General features: G+C 33.2%; 1 protein-coding gene across 2 annotated transcripts in view; it reads right to left on the bottom strand.

Annotated features, from left to right (window-relative positions):
• DIAPH3 (diaphanous related formin 3) overlaps window positions 1–18531 on the bottom strand; it is a 502120-nt gene that overhangs the window by 144602 nt on the left and 338987 nt on the right. For both annotated transcript variants that reach the window (XM_021065648.1, XM_021065649.1), the window contains one exon: window positions 2668–2803. In XM_021065648.1, coding sequence (XP_020921307.1) covers window positions 2668–2803 — 136 coding nt within the window. The remainder of the gene's footprint in view (window positions 1–2667; window positions 2804–18531) is intronic.

The following is an 18531-nucleotide window of genomic DNA, read 5'->3' on the forward strand; positions in this document are numbered from 1 at the left end:
TGTAATTGATGCTTAAATATTAAAACAGAAACAGATCCTAGTATATTAAAATTATATGTCAAATATATGAATGACAAGCAGAATTACAAGTAAATGGAAAAGGACAGGATTATGAGTAACTGAAACTTGGAAAAATTGAGGTGGAATACAAAACTGTCAAAAGGATGACTTTCCAAACTTAAACAACAGAGAAAAAAAATCATAAAATCAAATAATAAACCAATGGATAAAAAACCATTTTTACATGTCAAGATATAAAAATAAAAAACCCAAGTGGAAAATGTATTTAAAAGGTAAATGCCTAATGTCAATCAATAGGATAAAAGACTAAGACAACAAGACTCACACAAAAGAAACACAAATGCACTATAAACCCTTGAAAAATTGCCCTGCTTAAGTAGTATTCAAAGAAATCCAATTTAAGATAATAAAATACAAATTTTTAACCTATCAACAAAATCCTTAATGAGGATATTCAACCAAAGCACATTCATAAGCGAAAGTTAAAAGTTGGTGAAATTAAAATAATACGTTTGGAAATCACTTTGGCAACATGCTCCAAATCTTACAAACATTTACCCTTTTCTATTCTATATCCTAATAATTACAAACATTTTCCAACTATTGATGTGTTAGTGACCCATAAATAAATATCACACTAAAAAGTTATTAATAATAATACTGTTCTATGACCTCACACTGACTAATGCAAGTTAAGTTAGACATGGTACATTCAGTGGATACAGACATAGATATTAAAAAATTAGAAACTAAAAATCACATAAAACATGAAACATTCAGAAAGTTCAGAAAGATAAGGTGAGACACTAAATTGTGTGCTCCCTAGGATCATATAGCTATGGTCAAAAGACAGAAGATTTTAAAAATGAAAGAAAAATATTTCAACATATTAACAGTGATTTTTTGGATTCTGGATAATGGTTTTGTGATCCACTACTTTTCAGCTACTTTCCATAACGTGAAAATGTTATATTCCATAACGTGAAAATATAACGGGAAAATAAAATCAACTTAGTTACTTTTAAAAATGGAAATTTCCTTCAGAATAAATATTAATTTAAATGAAAGCATTATTAAGATTACAGTGGATGGAAAGTTTCACTAACATTTTTGCTTCCTGTCAGGCCTCAACCTTCCAAGGGTGGGAGGACAAAGGACTGCTAAGAGGCTCTGTGTAACACAGACTGTCTGCTAAAACCTGCGTACAGCACACAGCCAACCTGCCATCAAGTAACTCACCTAGATGACTTGTTATCCAATGCTAAATTAGCTGATGTTCAAGTACCGGAATGCCTGGCACACTAGGCAGGCATATATTATCTTTAAAAGGTTTTCCAGAAACATCTTTTAAAAATAAATGCTAAATGTTCCTGATATCCATGTTGTTAACACTCTATGTTATTTCTGAGAACACTTTCTGAATTTCAAGTGTACTCCTGTAAACAAGATATTGTGCTTGGATGATTTTTTTCTCCCCTAGAAGAAACATGTGTGATACATTAAGGCACTCAGTTTGCTTTATTAAAGATAAAATATGTCTGTAAAAGTGAAAGTGAAAAAGGCAAAAAAGGCATCTCAGTTTACCCCCAGGGAAACCTTAGGTGGATTTGCAGCCCTGAGTTGTAAACTATGGTAATTTATCAGTGAAGCTGATGGATTTTAATTAGTTTTCTGCAATCCTTAGTGGCTTGGAGGTGGAAGAGCCAGAATTTTGAGGGAGCGAAATATAACTATAAATTACTTAATTCTTTTGTCTCTAAGTTAGTGGTATCTTTTAGCTTTGGAAAATATACATATATTGTCCCTGTAATGTAGTTATTTTTAAATTTTTCCAAGACCTTTTTATTAAGGAAAATTTCAAAATACACCAAAGTAGAGAACATGATATAGTGAACGCACTCTTCCTTCCAACTACCCATTACCCAACTTTAGAAATTATTATTTATAGCCAATCATGTTTCATCCATACACCTGCTTCCTTCACAGTCATGCTAGGCTGCTTTGACAGAAATCACTGACATTCTATCTTTTCATCTATAAAATTTCAGTATGAGTCTCAAAACACATTCACAACATTTTCATGTCTATTATAAAAAAATAACATATTCAAAATTTTCAGACTTTTTCCTACATTTGTTTGGATTGGAGTATATATAAGTTCCACTTATTACAACCGGTTGATAATGTTTCAAGTCTCTTTCAATCAATAAGTTTAACTTTATCATTTTTTTTCTCTTCCTTAGAGTGCTTTATTAAACAAACAAACAAACAAACAAAAACCCAACAGGCTACTTGTCCTGTAGAATTTCCCAGAGTTACCTATAGTTGTTAATATATTCACTGACATAAATTTTTGTAGATTGGTTATTTAAGTAGTAGCTAAAAAAATAATAAAAAAACACTGACATATTGAAACTACAAACAGTGCAGCAGGGGGCCAAAATCACCAATGACCAATTTCAGGATGAAAACACTACTTGCTAGCAAAATAAGGTGGTGAAAACCCATAAAAAAGTAACTTCTCTGTGGTGTAACTATACAAATGAGTGAGTGCCTTCCTTTTTCATAGAAGTATCTTAAACTGCTGATAAAGTAACCAGTTTTACCTTGGTGTACACAGTAAAAACAGCAAATTTGAGTACTCACCAGTCTTCATTTCTAATAAGCGCTTTTTCTTTTGTTGGCGTTCAAGTCTTTCCTTCTCTGCCAATTCTTTGGCTATCCTGGCACGTTTTTCTTTTTCCTCTGCTTCTCTTTTTTTGAAATTCTCCTTTTTTGCTTGCTATTATAAAAAAATTTTGGAAAATGATCAGTTTTAAGCACAGTGATCCCACAAAGAACATGGAAAATTATTAATCTATGGAATTGAGATTAAATATGCTCTTAGGTCATGGTTACTTTTCATATTAGTACCACAATCTTTTAAAAGATTAGCACATGAACCCTTGTTAAATATGCTATGTATCTAAAAATACAACTGTTAAATGTTTAAAGCACCTGCATTTTAGTGAAATGAACTAAGAGAAGGAAGACAGAAACTAAAAATAAAGAAGAATTTAATTTACAAATCAAAACAGCTTTCCTATATATATTTCCAAAAGACTATCAAATGTATTGGTCTCCCATACTTCCTCTAAGTAAACAATTCAGAACAACAAAAAATTGGTAAAGAAATGATAGAAAAGTGCTGACACTTTGTAATGCTTACTTTTTTTTTTGGCCATGCCTATGGCATGTGGAAATTTCCAAGCAGGGACTGAGCCTACATCACAGTTGCAACCTATGCCACAGCACCTGTGGATCCTTAACTTGCTGTGCCACAGGGGAACTCCTCTAATGGCTACCTTCTATTGCAATCAATTGTTTAACAAATTTCTTTCATGTAAGTGTCACAAGGATGACTAAGGAATATCCGGCATTTCAAAGTCAGGCCTTCTGACTGTTCATCAAAACCAATGACATGTGATCTACAAGAAGATCTCAATAAATATGATTAGTTTCTTAGTCTTTAAAGTTTTATGCAAATCAAGAAATGCCTCTCATGTGGCATTTGTGGGAATTAGCAGGTGAACATGGATTTTTCAAATTGCCAACAAATAGCATGGCATCATAGTACAATCTCCTGTGAAGACTGTATTCTTGGTACTATGACAAATGCAAACATGTTATCTAATTGCTGGTTTATCACTAATAGAATTAAGTAGGAAAGTGTGTATAATTAAATTTAAACAAGTAGGTGCCATATGTTATTTGGGGAGAGGCTTTAACTTCTTCTTTTCTATAATTTTCTTTTTTTTAAAACCTAGAAATAAAGTTCTTCATTAGAAGTCAAATAATAAAGTTTAGCATTATTGATCAAGACAGTAAAAGGGGAAAATGCAAGGAAAAAAAGGAAGAACCAAATGCAGAGAATAGAGGGAATATTAAGCATTCTATCCATCCACACAGTAAACACTTACCGAGAGACTGAGTAGTAAATGCTACTATTCTAAAGACTTGGGTATATACACTCTATAGTGTGTATATATATATATACATACATATACACTCTAAAGCAAGTTTAAATTCTGTGTGACAGTGTGGGGTGGGAAGCAAAGGCAGATGATGAACAATTAAAATATTTAATAAATATAATACTAAGAAAAAACTTAAAAGAGTGATGTGACAGAAGGCCTAGAGAGTTATTTTATATTTCATGGTCAGAAAAGACCTCACTCACTGATTCAAGCTCACTCAAAGTCAAGAGGTTACCCAGGTAATGATCTGGGGAAGAGCAAGTGCAGTGGCTATTGATGGGTTGGAGCGAGAGGAAGGAGGCCAGCATGGTGGTATTAGATAGGGTCAGGAGATATGCTGAGGCCTGATCATTTAGGGCCTTCTAGATGAAAATGGAGGATTAGAGTTTCCTTCAAGGGAACCAGAAAGCGACTGAAGATTTTCAAGTAAGTAAGTGCAAAACTAAGTACTCTAAGATGCAAGTACTGACAAAGTACCTTTGTTCCAAGCTATCTTTTCAAAGATATTTATGTAATGAAAGTCTTGAGAAAAAGAGGTAGTATCTCCTCTTTAAGCAAATGGATTTGTTTGCTGGCCTGTAATGATAATCAACTTGGACACAGGTCTTACTAGTTTTGGGAAAAGACTGGGTTCCCTAAATTCAAGATTTTCCTCCAATAATATAAGCCACTATGTGTGTATGTATTAAACCTGGCCTTTTTCACATTGCCCTGTGGGAATCTGGGCTCAGGAATCTATAAAATTTTTCCTCTGGCAACTATTATTGCTGTGAATAACAAACTGTTCTTCACACATACTCTTGTGTCTTTTTCCAACATCCTCCAAACTACGGAAATCATGAAAACTTTGGTAAATTCTCCAGCTCTTCATAGATCATGATATATGATAACACTAAACATTACTGCTAAGCTATGAAATATAAGTTATGACAATATATATTTTAATATGCAACCCCTCCATTCCTCAAAATGGAATCTGCATCGTCTATTCTGGCTCAGAATGGCTTGTTCAGTACAATGGAAGTATCAAGAGGCAGCAGTAAGATTTGAAAGCTAGCTACAGTCTGTTTCTTCTACCGTTTGGCTTCATATTGATGTAGCATATGTTAAATACCAGTGATAAGACAACAGCTGCTATAAAAATCAACGTAACTTAGGAAAATAAAAGGGAACGTAGAAGTAGAAAATAAGTGTGGTGTTGAGGACAAGTGTGTATATCTGTATGCGTGAATGTATGTGCACCTGTGTACGTATGCTTAAGGAAGATGGGAAAGGAGAGATGGATTGTGGCGGAGAGAAGGATGGGCAAATATTCAGGAATCAAAGCTGTATTTCAGTGAAATGAGTAAGAGGAATTTGCAGTAGAGACAAAATATATCATGTAGCTTATTTATGAAACTTACTAAAGCATAAAATTTCCAGATGCAAGTTTTCTACTTTAGTGACTGGATGCATTTCAATGAGAACATCGAATAGATGACCTATTCCCAGATATAACTGCCACACCCTTTTAGTATTCCATTGGGCAATAAAAGTCAAAATTACTTCTCAGGATCTATAAAAACAATGTTTACATTTAGAAATAAGGTCTGCAGTAGTTCTTAAAGCTATTTTGTCTTATGGAAAATGCACTATTGATTTTCATTTAAAAGCCTATCTCATTTAGAACATATCTTATTCTGACACTGTAACTATTAGGAGAAGAATTTTAGCTGGAAAATACCAACATATAGTACAGAAATGGGTATTTAGTCTGAAAATACTATCATGGCTCAAATGGTAATTTGGGATTTTCCTTTATCCTAAATTTTGAGAAGTAAAAGCAACCTAAGACAGAAAAGCTGGATAGAGGACCACATCATTTTTGATATAATTGCATCTTAGGTACTTTGTGAAGTCAAAAAGGAAAATTAAGGTTAAGCCATACATAGCTATAAAACATCAATTTTTTACATCATCTGTTCTGCCACCAACTACTTTCATCTATGTAATGCTAAAAATTCTTCTGAGTGCTTGCAGAAGTTCCAGACACAGCCTGTTGCATGTTTTTGTCTAAAAGATCTATGGGCTTACCAGTCTAGAGCAATGACCACAGAGGGCTTTCAAACTTCAGTCACATCTTGACTGTCATTTGCAAGGCATTATCAATAATTTACCCGAGTTCCTAAGGTTCGTGTGCTTTTTATGGTAACAGAAGATTCTAGAATATCTATAAAAAACACAAGTATATCAAAAACATATGTACAAAAATATATAGAGCTATGCTAATATGTGTATGTGTGCATTTGTGTGTATCTTGAAAGAAAAGAAAACAAACCAGTTCACGATTATTTTCGTCTCATAGTTTGTTTTCAACATAACTAAATGTAATAACAAGAACTTTGCTACAACTTGTTTAAACATATATTATAGCATTATACTACATATTTTCTCTCAGAGAAACCAAAATAACCCAAAGCCAGCAAATTTAAATGAATGAATGTGTACATATGTAAAATTTAGAAGTCTGGCAGAGTGTTATCTTCCATTAAGTTGTGGCTAGAAACATAAACATTATCTTTGAGTTTTTTGAGTTTTGTGTTACCTTTATTGTAAACTTCTGTGACTTGCTTTTTTTCACTCAGCATTGTTTCTAAGATTCATCCATAGTTTTATGTATACCTTGTGCTTCCTTTTCATACTCATAATTATTAAATGTGTTTTATTATTTACTCTCCTATCAGTGGGATTTAGGTTGTTTCCAATCTGGAGCTATGATGAGCCATGCAGTTACAAACATTTTTGTATGTTTCCTTGTGTCTATGTGTAAGAGTTTTTTAAGGATAGGTCTCATTAGTTGGTTCTCAGATTTCATTAGAAACTGTTGACAGACACTCTTAAGTTAAAAAACACTTTAGAATGTAACATAAGCAGTTTAAGTTAAGTATTGTTTGTTGATGCTTTTATTTCTGTTCTAAAAATACATAAACCTAAGCGTTCTGGGTCCCATTATAAAATATAGTGTGAGTATGGTCAAAATAGTGTGAGAGCCACTGCCCTTTAGGACAGGAGCTATCAAAGTGTTTGCAAGGCGGTCAAGCCGGTTTACAGCCCTATCATCAGTGTATAATCAGAGCCTGTGTCACATCATGCCCTTAACTTGCATATCTATAGTTATTAATTCAAGTAACGTCTCATATGTTTATAAAACATTTGTATTTCCTATTCTATAAAATGCTGTTTCATATCTTTTACCTACTTCCATTAGTTTATTTTCTTAATGATTTCTTTTTCTTTAAATAGTCTGGATACTAATCTTTTGTTAGCTTTATACTTTTAAAATATATTCTAGGTCATAACTGTCACTGTATTTATGTTATCTTTCCGTAACAAGTTCTCAAATTTATGTAGTAGTCAAAAAATCTCCTTTCCCTTCTTGCTGATACATTTAATGCATTATTTAAGAATTCCTTCCCTACATCAAAAACAATATTATTCCATATTTTCTTAAAATTTTAATGATGTTGTTCACATTTCGGTACCTACTTTATTTATCTAGAATCAACATTTGCGAATTGAATGATGTGGGAATCCAATTTAACTTTTTCATATGGAAAATGAGATAATCCATATGATTTACAACTAGTCTATCCTTTCCTCCACTGATCTAGTGAAGCCACATCTTCAGGATTTCAAGTATCCATATATATTTTGATGTTTTGGGGCTGTTTTAATCCATTTGACCAATGTATCCATCTCTGCACCAATGACACTCTCTTAATTATAATTTCCAAATACTTTGTAACTAATATATAAAAATATACTTGATTTTATATATTCCATTGATAAAATTTCATATTTTAAGTAATTTCCCTGAGGGTTTCTTTTTGTATTTATCCAAATACAACATAATGAATGATTAGTTTCTTCCTTTTCAGCTTTTATATTTTCATTTCATTCTTGTTTAATTGTATTGTACTAGCTAAGAAAAAAATTCTCATTATTAGATGAAGAGGGTTTCCTTTGTCCCTCATTTCCCATTTAAGGATATCAGTTGAACTATCTGTTGTTTTAAAATCTGAACAAAGGTTGAATTTTATCAAATATTTTTCTCAATCTGTTGAAACTCTTATTGTAGTAGATTGTATGTTTAGTATTTGTAGGTTGTATTCTAATACTAAACCACACTTCCATTTCTGAGATGAACTCAACTTGGACATGAAGAATTTATACTTTTGGATATTGGGTCTAAAGTTTTTTACACTCTATTGGTTTGGAATAATCATTAAAATTTGGGAAAAGACATCTGTAAAATTTTCTGGGCTGAGTATTTAATTTGTTAGAAGATCTGAAAAACCATTAAGTTAAAGTTTTAGACTTATTCATGCTTTCTATTTCTTTTAAAGTCAATTTAAATGTGTAATATTATTTTCCAGGAACTTACTTATTTCCTCAACCTTTCCAGTTTTGGCCTCTACACATTTTTACAGTATGTTCTTCTCTTTTAGCATCTCTGTATCTGGCATCTGCAGTTATAGTCTTTCTTACAGTCTCAATATTGGTTCTTTTTTTTTCTGGATTAATTCAGAAGTTTAATTAAATTGTCTTCTTTTCAAAAACCCACATTTTTTATTTTTAAAATTCTCTCAAGTCATTTTCTCCTGTTTACTTCCTTCCTATTTTTTTGGGGGGGGGATTGTATAATTATTTTTAAATTTCTAAAGTCAGATGCTTATTAACTTTGTTCTTCAGATTTTTTAATATAAGCACTTAGGGTATACATTTCTGTATACCACTATTACCATGTCATTCAAATTCTGATATAAAATATTTTCAATACTGTTTAGGTCTGTTTTTTTCTATGATTTCTTCCATGATACATGAGTTACTTAGTATGTTTTTAGAATTAAAAAAAATTTTAAATATCATCTTTCAAAACTTTATTTCCAATTTCATGCTATTGTGGTCAATGAATAAAACCAAAACAGAAATTTATCAAGATTTGTTTTACAATCTCTAGTATGTGATTAATTTGATAAGCGGTCCACCTGTGATTGAGAAAAATATGTGTTTCTTAATTTCTGGGCTGGGTTCTATACACATGTATAAGATCAAGTCTACTAATTAAATTGTTTAAAGCTCCCATTGCTTTAATAACATTTTTATGCTTGATTTATCAGTAAATTAGAGAACTTTGTTGAATTTTTCCAATATAAAACTAAATCTATCAGCTGTTTCATATAGTTTATCATTTTTTACAAGTTTATTTTCCTGCTATGCTATAATACACAGGCAAATTTTTGAATCGTATCTTTCAGGTAAATTAAGCTTTTTATCATCATGCAGTAATAGTCCCTTAAATCTATTTTGTCCATTATTAGCACAGTATATTTACCTCTCTTTTAATGATTTTTTGGCCTGTATTTCATGAATGTTTTTGTTACTTCAAATTTTTCCACATCCTTGGTTTTAGGTTGGTCTCTTATAAATAGCATAAGAACTAGACTTTTTAAAAAATTTTCTTATAATTAGTAAAATATTTTTTCCACCACCTTACATTATCTCTTATATTTATCCTGCTTTATCTGTGCTTTCACTTTTATTTTTAAAATTTTTCTTCATATGTTTTTCTTGGTCCATTTCTCCCCCAACATTTTAGAAATTATATACTGGAGCCATATTTTCTTTTACTGATTATAGTTGTAATTCTATCACACAAATTAATGTTTAAAGTTAACTGATATCTTTACCTCCCTTACCCCTTCCTTTGAACAATACAGAGAACATACAACATCTGAACTTCAAAGATCTCTTTCAATATATTTCATGGTTTGTCCCACAGTTAATTTCCCGTCTCTCCTCCTCTACAAAATAAGCTACACATTGTTTTATTAAAACTTCATTTCTGTACAACTAGTATCATTGTAGATATGCTGTCTGGTCTCTCAAATTTTTCTTCTATTAAAAAAATTCTGCTTATTTAAATGCACCCTTTAGTACAGAAGTGAGCAAACTAAAATCATTATTTGGCCACCTACTTTTGTAAAAGGAGTTTCATGGAAACATAGTCACCCCATTCATGTAAGTATTACTCATGGCAGTTTCTGCACTACTATAGCAGTGCTGAGTACTGACAACAGAGGCCACATGGCCTGCATATATTTACTACCTGGAATTAAAACGTTTGTGGAGTTCCTGTCGTGGCTCAGGGGTTAACAAACGTGACTAGTATCCATGAGGTTGTGGCTTGGAAACCTGGCCTCACTCAGTGGGTTAAGGATCCAGTGTTGCCATGAGCTGCACTGCAGGTCACAGATGTGGTTTGGATCATGCATTGCTGTTGCTGTGGTGTCGCTGTGGTGTAAACCAGCTGCAGCTCTGATTCAACCCCTAGCCTGGGAACTTTCATATGCTGCAGGTGTGGCACTAAAAAGATAAAAGAAACAAGTACCAATCTCTGCTTCAGAAGGTCTTTCAACAAAGGGATGTTAATGGAAAACACCTTTATTATTTATCTGCAATTAGTTTACTTTTGTCCTTGTTCTATAAAGAGCTTTTGCTGAACACCCCAAATTAAAAGAATAGTCTTCTTTTTCTTCCTGAATACTTGGACATATTTCACTTTCTTCTGGTTTCCATTTTTGCTAATGAGAAGTCATCTGTGTCTGTTTTTGCACTGGTGATCACATCTCCCCCTTGGGCTGCTTTTAAGAGTTTGTCTTTTAGTGTTCTGCACTTTCACTACATGATTTTTTCAAGTGAATTTCATTTTATTCATCTGGCTTAGTATAGGTAACACTTCCTATTCTGTGGATTCTTGACCTGGAAAATTCTCAGCTGTCATTTTGAATATCATCTTTCATTCATTCTTTTGTGTCTGTCTTTCTGAGCTTTTCATCCTAAAAATGGCAGGCCTTCTCAATCTGTCCTCCATGTTTCTTTTTTTTTCTTTTTAGGGCTGCACCTATGGCATGTGGAAGTTCCTGGGCTAGGGGCTGAATTGAAGCTTCAGCTGCCAGTTTATGCCATAGCCACAGCAACGCCAGATCTGAGCTGCATCTGCGACCCGTGCTGAAGCTCGTGGCAATCCCAGATCCTTAACCCACTGAAGGAGGCTAGGGATCAAACCTTCATCCTCATGGGATACTAGTCAGATTCCTAGCTCACTGAGTCACAACGGGAACTCACATGTTTCTTAACGTGACTTTCACATTTGTAATTTTATTATCTCCCTGGACTGCATTCTGAACAATTTCTTTACATCTATTGTCCAATTTGCCTTTTCTTTCTTCAGCTGAGTATAGTCTGCTGTTTAATGTGTGTTTATTTTCATTATCATACTCATCCTTGAATTCTATTTGGTTCTTTTCAAGGTTGCTTGATCATTTTTGGTAATCTATTTCTTTCTCTCTCTTCAATCTCATCTGTTACTTCCTTAAACATTTTACATATTGTTATTCGATATCTAGAGTTTTGGCAGTTTATATTGTTCTGTTTTTTTCACAAGCATTTCACTACACAGCCTCTTGGTACCTTGTATGTTTGTTGATGGATACTAAATGCTCTTATTTGATTAAGCTTAATTTGTGAGAATCCTGAAGATCTAAATTATAATTGCCTCCTGCACAGAGCTTTGAATTTGCTTCTGTAAGCAATTAGGTATCAGTTGTAACACGGATAAGTTTAATTTCCTTTTGTCCAAAGGCTTGGTATGTAAATCTTATTCACTATAATTACCTTGTACCGGGCCCTGCTCTTATTCGGGGAATCCCAAGGTAGGCCTGGCTTTCCTCTTTGTGTACCTACCTATGTTTGACATGCAAATTTCAGCTCTGTTCTTTCCTCTTTTATGCTTTTGCCCTTGGAGATGTCCTTTGCTACCTCACAAAACAGCCATGTTTTAAGGTACTTTGCTGTATGGTGGTGGGCTGGACATTTAAGAGTCTCTACAGTCATTTCATGAAAAGGAAAGTCCTCAAAAGTGTGTTCTTATAGAACACATATATCTTTATTTTTTCAACATTTGTGAATAAAGTGGCAGTTCTTGCATACCATATTTTTTCTTAGTACCTTACATATGTGTTTTAGAATCTAAAGGTAAACAATTTGACACTGCACAGCAATATAAAATCAGTCCTAAGCAGGCATGCAAAAAAGCTGAATTGATAATCAAGAATGTCTTCAAGGAGTTTTTGCTGTGGTACAGTGGGTTAAGAATCCACCTGCAGTGGCTCACGTTGCTGCATAGGCATGGGTTTGACCCCTGGCCTGGTGCACTGGGTTAAAGGATCCAGCGTTGTTGTAATTGTGTTACAACTGCAGCTTGGATTCAATCTGTGGCCCAGGAATTCCCATATGCCTCGGGTAAGGCCATAGAAAAACAAGTAAAGAAACAAATACTTTTAAAAGGATGTCTTCAAAAATACAATAAGTATGACATGGTTTACATTCAGAGATGTTGGGATAAGACAGTACATTGAATTGAGATGAAGTACCAGTAAAGCAGCTGGATTACTTGACAAAGAAGACAAAGAAGTGAATTACTCTAACATAAATCATAGCAATGTTTTCTTAGGTCAGTTTCCCAAGGCAATAGAAATAAAAACAAAAATAAACAAATGGGACTTAATCAAACTTAAAAGCTTTTATACATCAATGGAAACTATACACAACAAAAAGACAACATATGGACAGAGAGAAAATATTTACAAATGTTATAACTGACAAGAACTTAATTTCCAAAATACATAATCAGCTCATACAACTCAACAACGAAAAAACCAAATGACCCAGTCAAAAAATGGGCAGAAGACCTAGACAGACGTTTCTCCAAAGAAGACATACAGACGGCCAAGAGGCACATGAAAAAGATGTTCAACATCGTTCATTATTAGAGAAATGCAAATCAAAACTACAGTGAGGTACCACCTCACAACAATGAGTATGGCCATTATTAAAACAATCTGCAAATAACAAATGATGGAGCGGTTGTGAAGAAAAAGGAAGCCATGTACACTGTTGGTGGGAATGTGAATTGGTGCAGCTGCTATGGAAAATAGTATGGCAGTTCCTCAAAAAACTAAAAATAGAGCTATCATATGATACAGCAATCTCACTCCTAGAGATTTATCTGGACAAAGCTATCATTCAAAAAGATACATGCACCCCTATGTCCATTATAGCCAAGACTCAGAAACAATCTAAATATCCATTGACAGATGAATGGAAAAAGATGTGCATACACAAAACAGAATACTACTCAGCCATAAAAAAGAATGAAATACTACCATTTGAAGCAACATGGGTGGAACTAGAGATTATCATACTAAATGAAGTTGGGAAGAGAAAAAAAACTGCCATATAATTTCACTTTTATTTGGAGTCTAAAGTATGACATAAATGACCTTATTTATGAAACAGAAAAAGATTCACAGACACAGAGAACAGATTTGTGTTTTCCAAGAGGGAGTTGGGGAGAGATAGATTAAGAGTTTGGGATTTGCTGATACAAACTATTATATCTAGAATGAATAAACAACAAGGTGCTACTGTAAGGCACAGAGAAATATATTCAATATCTTGTGATAAAACACAAATGGAAAAGATTATGAAAAACAATGTATACACATGTATAACTGAATCACTCAGCTATACAGTAGAAATTAATAACACTGTCAATCAACTATACTTCAATAAAATCACTTTTTTGTGTGTTGTCACATAGGATCTTTTTTTATATTTCAAAGTTTCTCAATAAGGATTAAAGAGTTGAATTAAATACAGCTATTTACCTCTAAGGATATATATTTATATGGAGACACACATACATTAATTTTTAATACTTCTAAAGCTAATATGCTTTATGAGATTTTATTCTGGAAAAGAGTTTAATTTCCTGTGTTTTTCCTAACTAATGTCCTCTTTGCACTTGAAATTAGACATCCTTGATAAATTAATTTAAAACACTACCCAATGATATAACTAATATTTGCTTAATTTTTCCCTCCAAAGGAAAATTTTTCAATGTAATATTACCCCTCCCCAAAAAGCTTAAAAAAGTCTATATTCCAAATATGCCTTAACTTGACAAAACTGTTAGCTTTATGTTACATGATAAAATTGTAGTAAGATGAGGAAATTTGAATATACGACACAAGCTGACTTCCACAGATTCTGACTTTTCTATTATCCTTTTTTCTTTGAGTCTTAGCTTATTTAATTAGTCATATTGGCCCAACTCAACACTTTCAAGATGACAATATCTATATATTTTTGTAACATAAAAATTGAGTGAAAAGTTTATTAAATGAAATGTTTAAAAATCTATAAATGTCTTCCTGTTCAGTGTTCCAGTTCTTGCAACATTATTGGATATTCATGCAAGGTAAGCCTGGGGTCTCTTAGTATAGTTTTACTAAACTCAAAAATCTTTTGCAAATATTTTCTTCCATTCTATGGGTTGTTTGTTTGTTTGTTTTGTTTTATTGTTTCCTTGGGTGTGCAAATGTTTTTAAGTTTAATTAGGTCCCATTGGTTTATTTTTGTTTTTATTTTCATTACTCAAGGAGTAAAGATATTCCTTTGATTTATGTCAAAGCCTATGTTTTCCTTTAGGACTTTTATAGTATCCAACCTTACATTTAGGTCTTTAATCCATTTTGAGTTTTTTTGTGTGTATAGTGTTAGAGAATGTACTAGTTTCATTATTTTACATGTAGCTATTCTTTTCCCCAGCACCATTTATCGTATATTCTTGCCTCCGTCATAGATTAGTTGACCCTAGGCATGAGGGTTTATTTCTGGGCTTTCAATCCTGTTCTATTGATCTGTATTTGTAGTAAAAAAAGTAAAGGTAAAGCTTTATAGTAAAGTCTGAAGTCAGGGAGCCTGGTTCTACCAGCTCTGCTTTTCTTTCTCAGGATTACTTTGGCTATTTGGATCTTTTATGTTTCTATACAAATTAAAAAAATTTTGTTCTAGTTCTGTGAAAAATGTCCTTGCTAATTTGACAGGGATTGTGCTGACTTGGTAGATTGCTTTGGGCAGTAGAGTTATTTTGACAGTTCTTCTAATCCAAGAGCATGGTATTTCATACCATCTTCTTGTATCATCTTCGATATCTTTCAACAGCATCTTACAGTTTTTCAGAGTACAGGTCTTTTGCCTCCTTAGGTAGGTTTATTCCTAGCTATTTTATTCTTTTTGATCCAATGGTGAATGAGACTGTATACTTAATTTCTCTTTCAGATCTTTCATGTACAGAAATACAAGAGATTGCTGGTGTTAATTTTCTATCCTTCACATTTACTGAATTCATTGATGAGTTCTAGCAGTTTTCTGAGAGCATCTTTAGGATTTTCAATGTATAGTAGTGCCATCTGCAAACAGTGACAGTTTTACTTCTTTTCCAATTTGGATTCCTATTATTTCTTTTACTTCTCTGATTACTATGGCTAAGGGCTTCTAAATGTTGAATAAAAGTTTTGAGAGTGGACATCCTTATCTTGTTCCTGATCTTAATGGAAATTCTTTCACCTTTTCACTATTGAGGATGATGTTAGCTGTGGGTTTGTCATATTACCATGTTGAGGCAGGTTCTCTCTATGCCCACTTTCTGAGGTTTTTTTTTTTTTTTTTTTTTTTTTTAATCATAAATGGGTGCTGGCTTTTGTCAAAAGCTTTTTTTTTTTTTTTGCATGTATTGAGATGATCACATGGTCTCTATGGCAAACAAAGTGACTGACAGGGATTAATCTCTAAAATATATCAACAACTCATGTAGCTCAATATCAAAAAAACAAACAACCCAATGAAAAAAAAAGGCAGAAGATCTAAACGACACTTCTCCAAAGAAGACAGACAAATGGCCAATGGGTATACAAAAAGATGATTCACATCGCTATTATTTGAGAAATTCACATCAGAGCTACAATGTGACCTCACACCAGTCACAATAGCCATAATCAAAAAGTCTACAGACAATAAATGCTGGGGAGGGTGTGGAGAAAACAGAACCCTCCTACACTGTTGGTGGGAATGTAAATTGGAACAACCACTGTGGAGCAGTATGAAGGTCCCTCAAAAAATTAAAAATAGAACTATTATATAATCCAGCATTCCCACTCCTGGGCATATACCCAGAAAAAACCATAATTCAAAAAGATATATGTAGCCAAATGTTCACTGCAGCACTATCTACAATAGCCATGACATGGAAGCAACCTAAATGTCCATTGATAGATGAATGGATAAAGAAGATGTGGTACATTTATGGAATAGAATATGACTCAGTCAAAAAAAAAAGTGTGGAATAATGCCATTTTCAGCAATAGGAATGGACCTAGAGATTATCTTAGTAAGTGAAATAAGTCAGACAGGTCAGACAGAGAAACATCATATAACACCTATATGTGGGATCTACCAAAAAAAAAAAAAAAAAAAAAAAAAAAAAAAAAAAAAAGGATACAAATGAACTTAGAAACAGATTCATAGACTTTGAAAACAAAAATTAAGTTTACCAAAGGGGTCAGGTGGTAGGGGGAGCGATGGATTGGAGGTTTAAGACTGGCATGTGCACACTATTTTATATGGAATGAATGGCAAATGGGAACCTGCTGTACAGCACAGGGAACTTTACCTAATATTCTGTGATAACCTACATGGGAAAAGAATCCAAAAAAGAATAAATATGTGTATGTGTATAATTGAACCATTATTTTATGCAGCAGAAATTATCACAACATTGTAAATCAACTATACTTCAGTAAAACCTTAAGAAATGGAAAAAAAACTGAACAGGATTGGGAAAAAATATTTTCTTTTTGCCTAAGTATTCATTTCATCTCAAGTCCCTAAAATGAGACTAGACCATTTAAATGCACATGCTTTCCTGAGAGGTGGATGTTAGGACTATGAAGAAATAGGTTAATTTTCTCAAAGTAAACAACCACATGAGAGCCCAACACATTCGCATGAAATACTTGTTGACAATTTACTTAACCTCGAGAAGAGGCAAAACTCAGACATACAGAATGACTTTCTAGAAATTCCTGATGACCCACCTTAAAAATGTATTCCTGGATACCTGCATATGTTTCTATACTAGAACATGAAAGAAAATGATATTTATTTATTTTTTATGGCTGCACCTGTGGCATGTGCATGTTCCCAGGCTAGGGGTTGAATTGGAGCTGTAGCTGCCAGGCTACGCCACAGCCACAGAAACACCAGATCTGAGCCACATCTGTGACCTACACCACAGCTCACAGCAACACTGGATCCTTAACCCACTGAGCAAGGCCAGGGATCAAACCTGCGTCCTCATGGATACTAGTCAGATTCTTTTCCACTAAGCCAGGATGGGAACTTCAGAAAATAATTTTTATAGCTAATGCCAGTCACGAGTCTTTAAGAATATAAAAAATATGTGACCTACTTGTCAGTTTTCCATCAAAATTATTTTCTTTGTAACTAAATAGATTAAAACTACCTTATGAAAAATAAGTTTATTCTTAGAAACCTCTATTTACTATAATTACAAGGTACATCCTTTAGAAAGGAATCTAAAATGACAGTAAAAATTAAATATGTTCTCTGGTATTACCAAATTCAACAAAAAAAGCTATCAATAAGAACAGGAGCACATGGTATACTCTATATTGGCACTAACACTCCATCATCTTAACATTCAATGTAAGATGTTACTAGTTGAACTTTTTAAGACCTATGAAACTTATGAAAATGGAAAACTATCCTTTGAGAACATCCCAAGGGATATGCAGGTACTGATGATTAAAGTGTTTTAGCTTCGAGTTGCTCTTTATTGTAAAGTCAGTCTCAGATGAAACACCAAATTACTTATTAGCCCATCAGGGACTTAGCATTACTGGCCCTTTGTAATTATCCTTTGAGTTTGTTTGCAATTCCTCCAAGCACTTATAAAATCCTCAAACCAGTGAGACTTTTCAACCTATTCAACAATGTCCTTAATAAATAAAGTATGAAATGTTCATTATTAAGGTTTTCCCAAAGTAGAACTTGATTTTCCATTAAATGTATTTTCTGTCCTTCGTTTTATATATCAGTATAAAATGATATACTACATCAAGTATATCAAGTAATTTACTCCAGAAAATAAGTTTCATTTTATACTGACATACTGTATCAAGTATATCATTTTATAGTGACATGCTCTAAAAATATTCTTTGGGGTTTTCTGGTGACCTAGTGGTTAGGGATTTGGCTCTGTCACTACTGTGGCTCAGGTTTGAGCCCAGGTTCAGGAATGTCCACATTCAGTGGAGCATAGTCAAGAAAAAAGAAAAATCTTTTTATCACCCAATCATGAGGCTAAATTAAAGGCATGATTAGGCATAAGAAGGCAGCCTCAAAGAACAGTGCTTAAAGATAGGCCTGTTGATAGAACAGCATTTTCTTTCTTTCTTTTTTTTCTTTTTTGAGCTATTGCTAATAAGCTCTTTGAGGAAAACAGCTAACCAAAGCACAACAACATTCC

This window comes from Sus scrofa, chromosome 11 (assembly GCF_000003025.6).
Source record: "Sus scrofa isolate TJ Tabasco breed Duroc chromosome 11, Sscrofa11.1, whole genome shotgun sequence".
NCBI lineage: Eukaryota > Metazoa > Chordata > Mammalia > Artiodactyla > Suidae > Sus > Sus scrofa.